Genomic DNA, 11,438 nt, shown 5'->3' with positions numbered 1-11,438 from the left:
ATGAGAAAACGTATCTAGGTCATAGATTACGCTATGACTTAAAAGGGTGTGTATGGGAGTGTACAAGAACTTGGCTGGTTTTGCTTTTAAACAAGTCTAAATTCTTGCTCAGACGAGATGCATATTTTTGGTTGATCAGTTTTTTTTTCCCGCTGACCTCCTGACCTCCTGAATGGTATCCAGTGCTGCCCCCTGTTGGTAAAATATTATACTGTTATTTACTTGTAAAGAAATGTCCTATGCTGACGCGCTCATGGGTAGCCTTTTTTTTTTTGTCACGTAACAAAATAAATGTTTTCAAAGAAAAATGCTCATTTAGTCACATATTTTTGGACCCATGACAACAGAAAGCATTTTTCCTCTCGTCTCTTTAGAACCACAAAGGAGCAGCTAATGAAATCACTACCTTCTGAAATCATAAACGTAGTTATTTTTGGAATCAATACTTTGCTTAAAAGCAGTACTGTGCTTCACTTTTTATTGACTTGTCAAATGCCGTTGACACTCGGGACCATGCTGTATTAAAGGGACTGTAAGGAAATTTGAAGTTTTTATGCTCGCGATCGCCACTCAGTCCTAACGCGTAACTGCAGCTTCAAAAGTAAGCTCGTGCATGAGGTGTGCATGCAGTATGTGCACACTCCTTAACGAAAATAACAGCTGAGACAGTCCTGTGTGTGTGTGGCCCGGAGGACAGAAGAACACAGCAAATTAATAAAAAATAATGTAACTCTGTCTCTGCAGCTGCACTTTCTCGTCGGCCGGCCGAACGTGCAGTGTGTGTGTGTGTGGCCCGGAGGACGGAGGACAGGAGAACACGCAGCTAATTAATTAAATAATTTGGTTCTGTACCTTTCTCTTCAGCACAGCCGACACAGGTTTATGATGGGTCAGTCCTCCTGCATGCTCAGATCATTCCCTTCCCTTGCTTGAAAAATTGTTCCAAAATGAAAGTCGAACCCACATCTTTTTTATCTGTGAATTCAATGCCTTTCGGCGAGTCTCAAATAAAATTTGGGTGTCTTATTACTGTAAAAAATATGTCATTAATGTAAAAAAGAAACTCTAAATGAAAAATTATGTTTACAACTTGAGTTGAACCCAGGTCTTTTGCATGAGAGTCAGACACCTTACTAAAACACCAATGATGTTCAATCTATCTGTAACATTTATATCCTTGATGACAGCTGAAACAACTCAATCCAAAGAACGATTCGGAGCGAAAATAGCTATCTTGTTGCTAATTTGCAGGAAATATCTAGAAGAAAGTTCTACAGAAAGTAGCTAAGGGTCCTCAGAAATGTAGCTAGGTTTGTCACTACGTGTTAGGAACAGCGACAAAGTCGCTGAGTTGGCACTGCCTCTCTCTCTGCTGCTAAAGCTACTGATAGCAAATGCTACGGGCTATGCCTGAGCGTGAACGTGCATGAAGCAGCCTGCTCAACCCGAGCATCTCTCTTTTTCTGTGATTTTACAGAAAAACAGGCAATCACAGTAAAAATGCCAGGGCTCATTCTACAGGACCAGGGCATTGCAGGAGAATGTATGAAGAAGAAATGTATTATTTCTATACATGTTTTGACTGTCAAACTTCCTTATAGTCCCTTTAAAACATGAACTTTTTTGTTTGGGATTGTCTGAAGATGAAATTTTATGGTTCACAGGCTACTTGAAGGACAGAACTGAATGTGTTAAATGTGATGGTTTGTCTTCTAAATTTTTGAGTGTCCACAAGGGAGAACCACAGGGTTCAATTTTGGGACCCCTCTTGTTCATTATGTGTATTAATGACATAGGAGAAAATGTGTTGAATGCTAATATGCACTTTTACGCTGATGACACAATCATTTACTGTTTTTGAACATCATCCGCTAACGCTGTTGAATTTTTACAGAAAGCTTTTAATGAAGTCCAACAAACACTTCTGCAGTTAAAATTGGTCCTCCATGCTGCCAAGACTAAGCTAATGTTGTTTTCAAATTCTAAAAAAAGGCCTCTAAGTATGCCTTCAGTGACCACTCTTGAGGGAAATATCATAGAGGTGGTCCACACATACAAATACCTTGGTGTCTGGCTCTATGACATTTCTCTCCTTTAAGCCCCATATAGATAATCTTATGAAGAAACTCAAACTCAGACTGGGTTTCTTTTTTTGAAATAAACTGTTTTTCTTTTGGGGCAAAAACAACTAGTTACTGCAACATTTCTGTCTATTCTGGATTATGGAGACCTTTTGTATATGAATGCCTCAGCAGTGTTTTGGTACGATTAATATTGTGTATCATGCCTCGCTGAGGTTTAATATTAACGTAGACCACTGACACACTGTGGATTGTGTTGTCGAGTGGGATGGCCCTCTTTGTCCACCAGGAGGTTGGGACATTGGTACACTTTCATTTATAGGGCCATGCTTGGATTACTACCCACCTACATCTGTAACTTAATCTCATAGAGAAGTGTAACGTCTCAAAGTCTGCGTGCAAACGATCAGTTGTTACTTTGTGTTCTGTTTGCTCACATAGAACTGGGCAAAAGGGCTGTCGTTCACTCTGCTCCTTCTTCATGGAGCAGGTTGCAGGAAAACTGGAAATTAACTCCCTGAATAAATTTAAAACCAGACTGAGAGGACTTGAGACAGATTCCCTGTGTTGTAACTGCCTTCTGTAATTCTATATGCAACTGAGAAATGTTGTGACTGTACCTTTTCCTGCCTCTTGGCCAGGACTCCCTTGAACATTGGGGTTTTAATCTCAGTGGGACCCTCCTGGTTAAATACAAATAAAAAAAAAAAGAAATAAGCTGTTTAATTTCATATTTTCCCCACATGATGGCACCATTCTCCTGGGTTGTGTCAGACCTCAAACACAGTAAACCTGATGTGTCATGGCAGCAGTGACTCAGGACAAGGCAGAGTTTAACAGTTGTGTGAAATAATTGGGAGTGGTTGCACATGACTAAAGGATGAGTAGCTGTTGTTGTTGGTGTGTGTGTGTGTGTGTGTGTGTGTGTGTGTGTGTGTGTGTGTGTGTGTGTGTGTGTGTGTGTGTGTGTGTGTGTGTGTGTGTGTGTGTGTGTGTGTGTCACCTCGTCCAGTGTCAGCAACAAAAAGGAACCACCTAGACTGAACAAAAGATCCTCTCTACAATATATGACTTGTTATTCTGATGTACTTTTTTATCTCTTCTCTAAGAAATATGTCAGATGTGTTGTATCATGTTTATGTATTTCTACATGCTTGATTCTGTATGAAATGCTCTAAAAGCACCATTTATGAATGGTTTAGCTGCTTTACGAGTCTGCATCATAAAATAATGTCTGATGGATGTTTCTAACAAGCCCTGACTTCAGTCACGTATTAAAAATTAGAACCAGGAGGCAGAACATGTCTGGGCACGTTAAGATTACAGTTAAGGGGAAGAGGAAACACTGTTTTTTTTATCACCCTTCATTCACGAGGGTGAATTTACTGAACCACGTTGCCTGCAGTGACGTGAAACACACTCCCCATTATTACACAATTCTATTGGAGCTTGTGTGAGTCACAGATTTGTAGTGCTGCTGCATGAACGTACTTGATCTGTGGAAAGTATGTGAATAGGAAAAGCTGTCAGTGACGCAAGGCCTTGTTCATCCAGTTTGCAACGGTATGACATTTGGATGTTGATCTTGGAGTTTGCTCTTTCATCTTCTTCCCTGTTTCAAAGTTGGAGGAGGCCAAAAAAAAAGGCACGTGGAGATTGAGTGTTGGTTTGGATGTTTAAAACTACATTTGAGAAGATAAGGTAGCTTGTTGGTGACCTAGGTGTGAACAAAGAACAGAACTGGGGTAGTTTGAGCATTTAGAGCTAATCTAATGTACTTGACCTACTTTTGCTAGATTGTAAAGTACATAATTATACCTTAGCTGTATGATTGGGCTTTATCTTGTTGGAAAGTTGACAGTGATTCATTTCAAGAACTGATGCAAGGGGCATGTCTAGGGAGTGCCCTGGGGTAGCGCAAGCCACCTTTGGAATCTCATTGGCCACCCCCAACTGCCACCCCACTAAGTTCTGTTTGAGTAGAAGAAGAAGAAGACGAAGAAGAAGAAGACGAAGAAGAAGAAGAAGAAGAAGAAGAAGAAGAAGAAGAAGAAGAAGAATGCAAAAAAAGAATGATTTTGTGACACACACACACAAACCCCTACAAAGCATAACCATAGGTGCCACCCATACATAAACAAGTGTGCCTGGGCCACCCCATTTTCAAAGTCTGGATCAAAGGTCACCCAGGAGTCACTTGAGATGAAACAGTCCTCCTATGGTTCGTTCTTGTTTTGTTTTGGTTCTTGTTTGTTTTTTGGATCTAAATGTGAGCTGATCGGATTAGATGTAACTTTGTAAAACCGAGAGGAAAACTGGACTCACATGATATCACCTGTAAACATCTAATTCCAGAAGAATAAGAAGAAGCCAAGCGCAAACAAGTTTGGGACCCTGTTGCACGTTTAAACATCTCGCACACTCATTTTGCTTCTTTTTCTAAATCAGAGTTTGTGTTTTACAACACAGGTTTGAAGCTTCACGTGGTTTAAAATGAAAGGTGTTGCACATCGTTATCGGGAAGAGCTCTTTGTTTAGGGGTTAAACTTCCCACTCCTTTGACAATATGGGAGTTTTTGGTCACAACAGTGAACCTGTCACCCGTGAGTCAGCTGGGATGAGACTTGTCATGTTTATAAGAAGCCAAATCAGACACAATCTATGGTGAACACCATAGCAGAGTCCGTATGGGGAAATAACAGATGGTTCCGAACAAAACCAGGACACGGTGAAGGACAAAGATATGAAGCACCAGTCTAAGCAGGAATAAAAGAAACATCTCATTTCAAACGAGCTCAGGGGTGATTTCTGACAGATTATTATCATTTTTATTCTGTTTAAACGTAGTAAAGGTAATGTGACATAGAAACAGACATTAGCTAAAACCAAAATAACTTTGTGAGCTGATTCATGCAGGTTCTGACAGGTGGCTGAGAATGGCGTCATCGGGGTATTTACCTTAGACCTGATCAGGCTTCGTCTCACCTCCCTTCCTTTTTGCACAAATCCCACACATCTAGATCATTTCGAAGTGTTGTAAACACAATCCTCGATGGGGAAAAAGAAACAATCCGACTCCCCGGGGATTTATCAGTAACTCTTTCTGAGGAATTTGGACATGATTCAACTTCCTTGACAGTTGTGCTTTATTTTCAGGTCTAAATGAGCTGGAAGTCCAATTAAGTCCATTCCCTCATTAATTCCATTGGTGCAATGCCTATTCTAATGAAAATAAACAGAACCTGAACAGCAACAGGAACTTATAAAACACAATTTTAGCAGGAATTATCTATTGAAGGGATTAGATAATAAACTAAAATTATGTCTTCGTTTTAAAGGCAGAGAAAGACTCTAAAATAAATTGTTATGTAAGAAAAGCTGAAGGGTCTGCCTCTGATCTCAGAACAGTACATAAACTTGCACTCTGAGGAAAGTGCTTCCATGTGGAACAGATTTCAGTAGAAGCTCCTAAAAAGATAGATTCTTGTCAAACTTAACCCTATAGTGGTTCTCAGCTAAAGGGTTATGCAGGCCAGGAACAACGTGGTAAATGCTAATTGTGCTAAAAATGCTGAGACTCAAACTTGCATCTGATGTGATTTAAAAGACATAACTATTACAGATTAGTCTGCTCTCATTAAATGAAACAAAATGTTAAATTTAAATCGCTATAAAATTAAATAAAAATGTAAAATTCCCCCCAAAAAAGAAAGAAAACAAAAATATTTCAATTAAAAACAATATGTGTTTATAAATAATAACAAAAAGGTCTAAGTTGAATAAAGAGAATACAATTTTATAGTGCAAGGAACCAATGTCCACACATTTTTCAGGGATGTCCAAACTTGTCAAGGCGAGGGCCAAAATAGTCATGCTTAAAGTCAATGGGGGGCCACAAGAATGTGGTTTTCTTCATTTATAAAATTGCAAATATTATTTTATGGTATTTTTCTTTATTTGCACTCTTCAAAATGAATCCAGAGTAGGCTAATATGTGAAAATCTGAACATACACATGGTGATCTAAAAATTATTCATTCTAAATATTCAAGTGGGGGCTGCACAAAATCGCTCGGAGGGCCAGAAATGGCCCCTGGGCCGCAGTTTGGACGTGCCTGACATTAGCGGACACAGATCCGGGTGGCATTAAGGGTGTCATGTTAAGAAACTGATTATTTTGTGAATTTTTAAATGTTTTGTCACAAACCTTTTCTAAAAAAAATTTGATGGTTTAAATTTGACACCGCTAGGCGTTGTTTTATTTTAGAAGCTTGAACCTATTTTTTTTCCATTTTATCTGATATATGTGCTAAAATGTCTACATATTCACAAAACTGCTGATACAACCTGCAGCAGACTTTCTGTTAACACACTCCTGTTTACCGCGTCAACACGTATGACAAGAAAGATTCGCATCATAAAAGATGTGAGGAAATGAAAACACCAACAAGATTCTGATAAAACAGTTTATTTCTGATTGAAAACTAAAATCGTCTGAACAGCACATTACAAGGGCATTTGTTTAGTCACTCCAAGGCTCAGTGATTACTTTCATATGGTACATTTGGCATGTACACGGCATCTCCTTCAAATGAAAAACAAAGAGCAAAAAAATAAGCCCATTTACCAAAATAAAAGTCTTAAAAAAGGTGTGATTGTACAATTACCAAGCAGTTTGGTTTGGTTCTAAGCCACAGAGAAAGAAACCAAACGGCCTGCCAACTACAGGCCTCTGCACTACAGGCAAAGAGACATAGCAGGCAGGACATCCCATAATATGATCGGATACAATCAAGCGGGCTGCAGTGTTAAAGTGAGAAATGTTTAATAGTTTCTGCTCTTCAGATATTGCTCTATTTTGTTTTTGTTGCACATAAGTGAAATAAACGCTGCATTTAAACAAACCAGCAAATGCATCAAACCCTTTTTTAATCTCTGCACATCAGATTCAGCCACATTCACATGAGAACCCTAACCATGGCTCCTTTCGTGACCCATGTTTCACACACAAGGCCTCTCCCTCGCCCTCACACCAAACCCATTTCTATTCTCTCTCTCTCTCCTCCCCATCCAACATGTCAGCCACTTTCTCCACCCGACCTGCTCACAAATCCTCCCACAGTCATTCACAGCCTGACAGAAAAATGAGAGCTGGGTAAAAACATGAGGTAAGACAGTGGTTTGATTATAGATCATGCAGAACATCAACAAAAAGAAAAAGTATATATATTTAGGGAAGGAGGGAGTAGAAAACATGTGCATTATAAAAACAGGAGGGACCGACTTACATCATTTTAGTCTTTGGTTATAAAGTAGGTTGAAGAATTTTTCACAGCTTTTCATCCCACCCTAAAACAAACCCCAAAGTTTAGACAAAACAAACATCCCATCACATTTCATGTCTCATCACCTGTACAACCCCTAATACTTTACAAAATATACATTCAACCTGGATTTCTCCCTATGAAAGCTCAGCTTTAGTGTTGGTTCTATCGTGGAACTTATTGCCTACTTACTGAAATTTTATCTGTAAAAAAGAAAAAATAATCTAGCAATGTTTTTTACCCAACAGATTTTCTAAATACCAAAAAGACCAAAGAGAATGTTTATTGTTGTTGGTTTTAATACGTAACTCCATGACAGTTTATTTACATCATGAAAATAGCAGCCCTGAAATAAATAAATGAAAAATACTAAAACTGAAGTAATGAGAATTTTTCCGTGTTAAACGGTGGCTTTGAGGAAACGACACAAGCTGAGGCTTTCGACTCGCTCTGCTCGAGCTGCGGCAGTGCGTTTCCTCGCCTCCACCTCCTCCTCTTCACCCTGGCCCCGTGGCCCTGGAGTGATGTAGCGGCATGGACACTAGGAGGACAGTCCGTCCCAGATGTTTAAGGAGAGACCTTTGTCTCCAAGTCTGCCTTCTGATTTGTCCCGACATGCCAAGCGCGTTGTGCTCGTGAACCCCCACTTCCTGCACAGGTGCTGCGTCTCCCCTCGCTGCAGCCAAACACAGGACCATAAGACTTTACAAGGCTGGTAACTGTCTTAAGAGTGACGGTCCTGTGATGGTGAGCCGCGGCTCCTGACGACAAAGATGTTGTTGACTCTGATTTTAAATAGCAACCAGAACCAGACCCTTGGGGGGGGGCTTATGGGGGTGGTGGTAGATGTATTCATTAACCAGACCTTCCTCTCCAGTCCGCAGGAGGCATGAGTTTGCGAGTTTAAAGAAGAGAGGTTCACGCCGATGTGATGTTTGGCTGATAAGGGACGCTCTGACCCCCCTCATTGTGAACAAGAGCGGGGGTGCTGTTTTTGACCAGCGGGTATTGCTGTAGCTGCATCGGCGCCGAGGAGCTGCTGAGCTGACTGGACAAGTGGCTGAGCTGCTCCGTGTTGGCCAGAGACTTCAGCACGGCGTTCTCCCGCTCCAACACAGAGTTCCTCTCGTACAGCTCTTTGATCTGCTCCTTCAGCACCTCCACCTCCTCACGCACAGCATACATCAGGTGGCTCTTCACCAAATCCTGAAGGGGGTGAAAGAAAATGAAGAAACCACGTTCTTATTGCTCAGGTGTGCTGGTGGAAACACCAGAAAAACAATTACAATGAAAAGATGTTATGACTGAGGCTCAGAGCGATCAGGTGGAAACTCACCATGGCCTGCTCAATCTTGTTATCGATGGCAACAATGCTGGCACCAGACGCACTGTAGAGAGAAAGAGAGGATAAGAAACCAGTCTAGAACAAGTCTTACACCTTAGAATAATATCACCTTTGTGTCTCCATTCACTTCTGGAACAAAACAAAGATTACATTATAAAACTTTTGGAGCAACACAGAAACTAAACCTTTAAGTTCTGGTGGCTCGTTTCACAGAAAACAAGAGTTGATGAGGCCAGAAATTAATGAGAGATCAGCACGGATGTACCTGCGCTGATGCGTGAACTCTAATGAGGTGCCATCTCTAAAAAGAAGATTGTTATCTTTTAAATAGAAAAAGTTAAGCAGGTTTAATAAAGTTCACAAAGTCTCTGGGGTGTGGAAGCCAACATAAAAAAGGCCAGCAAAGTTAAAAGCCTGGATGTTCCAGCCCTGTGAGCCTGCAGGCACAACTGTACTATGAAGCACGTTAAACACACAGCTGTAAGGGGCTGTGATGCCACAGCAGCCAAAACAATCTGTACAAGCTTTGGTTTTTGTTTATTACAACAGATCATCATAATCTCTAACTCACATCACAACTGCATCAGTGAAGAGTACAACTCTGCATTCCACCTTAAAAAGAGGAACAAAATGCTGTTTGGTACACTTAAAAGTGGCTTTATTACTCTATAACGTATTAAACAAATCCACGAACCACAGGGGGCATTTTGGTCCAAACTAACTTGCTCAATCATTGCTCTTAAGTGGATGCAAGGCAAAAAATAAGCAGTGGTGGGGACTCTAACCCTCGAGGCAGGAGACGGAACAGAATGTGTAGAAAGTGTGTCAAGCTGTCGCCTAAAAGCTTACACATATATATAGCTTGACACACTTATATATATATATATATATATATATATATCTGATATATATATATATCTATCTGATATATATATATATATATATATATATATATATATATATCAGATAGATTCAATCATGCTACAATAGACTTGAAGCACATGTAAATAACACATTTATAAGATTTGACCTTTTGTTGTCTCCTGAAACATTTCCCTTGAGTCTGTTTATTCAGATGTGGCTCATCACAATAAAAGCCTCTTATGTGCTGTATTTCATGTGGACTAAACTCGGAGCAGTGTGTCGAAGCAGTTCACAAGCCGCTCCGCTCCAAATGATTTCCATCCTGCGTGCTGGAGCGCACGTACCACCATGTGGAGCTTGGCGTCAGGTGACCACAAAATGTAAACACGCGCAGCAAACAGATGCGACACTTGTTAGGGTTGAAAACTGCGTGTTTGACCAGAAAGTAGACGGTGTCCTCACATTACAAACAGCTGCTGTCGCTACGGAACGGCTCGCTGCACCGATGAAGAGCTCGGAGTGCGATTACTCAGCACGTACTTGTTTTAGAAGAACATTAAATCCGTTTCGTTTACAAACAAACTCATCTAGGGTGTACAAGTCTTTGTTTTACCTGACGCATCTGGATCTGTAGGTCATTAATCGCCCTGGACGCGGCGGTGAAGCCAACGGCGAGCAGGGCAGACTGTAGCTCATCCTGCAGCGCATCTTCTCCGGTTAGATACTTTTTCTTTTTCTGAGACCGATCCGCAGAGCAATAAAACACAAGCGTCTCTAGTTTGAACAGGAGCCGAGTTTCTTAAAACCCCGCTGGATCACATGGTGACAAAACAATGAGGCGGGGCCGAGCCGAGCCTATGGCCGCCTCCTCCCCCTGCAGAGCTCCTCTCCTCTCTCCTCTCCCCTCTCCTCGTATTCTCTCCTGCACAAGTTACATTTCACTGACGCGGTGTGCCAAAAACTTCCAGGTACGGGACACCTTATGCAAAGACTCAGCCTGAATTAAAATGGATATTAGCATGTTCAGGCAGAGCGTTTCTGTTCTTTGTTATTTTCACTGCTGTAGCAACCAAACGATCCATCTAGTCATTTCAAACTCATTTTATACACTTTCACCTAAAATATTCAAGTTTTATTCCACAAATGTGGGGGGAAAAAGTTTACCAAATGGAGTGTGATGAAGAAAAATGAGTTATTAAGCAGCTGATTTCCATGTGTGTCACTGACACAATCTCAAAGGCTAAATATGATTACGGCTCAACCACTCACACCGACATCACCAGTGTCTATATTTTTAAAATAAAGTGATAAAACAAGAAAACAAAGAAAAGAACAGAACAGGATGCTGATGTTCGTTACAAGTAATCAAATTAGTAATGCAACACCCTCTTGCTCTTGCAAAATAAATCAAAACTAGACTTACATTCCTGCATGCTTGTATCCTCACTGGGTAACTCTGAAGTGATTTTACAGCATTTCCGAAACGATTTAGGGGGGGGGGGGGGTGAAGGGGTTAGATTTCACAACAGGAGACTCACTCAGATGTGTGATATTAAGGATAACCACCAAAAGCTAAATACATTCCTTCGTGTTAGATGAGCATGGCACATCTGGAAATAATGGAGAAGGGAGACGAGGACACGCTCTGGCTGGAATGTGATTTTATCAATAACAAAGAACAAGAAGCAGGCACGTTGAATCTGACTGGCCAGCTGAGCGACTGTCCTGAACCAGTTACATGAAATGTGTAAAAAAAAAAAAAAAGCCTCATGGCGTCCAAGAAAAACATTGTAAAATGGACATTTTATTCAGAGAGGAAGGACAT

General features: G+C 40.7%; 1 protein-coding gene across 1 annotated transcript in view; it reads right to left on the bottom strand.

Moving 5' to 3' along the window:
• Positions 1 to 6,532: 6,532 nt before the first annotated feature.
• The window catches only part of LOC107392740 (TSC22 domain family protein 2), a 37,531-nt gene continuing 32,625 nt past the window's right edge, over positions 6,533 to 11,438 (bottom strand). The window contains exons 2-3 of the mRNA XM_015970692.3: positions 8,741 to 8,792; positions 6,533 to 8,610 (exon numbers count right to left, since the gene is read on the bottom strand). Coding sequence (XP_015826178.3) covers positions 8,323 to 8,610; positions 8,741 to 8,792 — 340 coding nt within the window. The 3' untranslated portion in view covers positions 6,533 to 8,322. The remainder of the gene's footprint in view (positions 8,611 to 8,740; positions 8,793 to 11,438) is intronic.

The sequence above is a fragment of the Nothobranchius furzeri genome, chromosome 8 (assembly GCF_043380555.1).
Source record: "Nothobranchius furzeri strain GRZ-AD chromosome 8, NfurGRZ-RIMD1, whole genome shotgun sequence".
Taxonomy (NCBI): Eukaryota; Metazoa; Chordata; class Actinopteri; order Cyprinodontiformes; family Nothobranchiidae; genus Nothobranchius; species Nothobranchius furzeri.
This window is presented reverse-complemented; position numbering and strand designations above follow the sequence as displayed.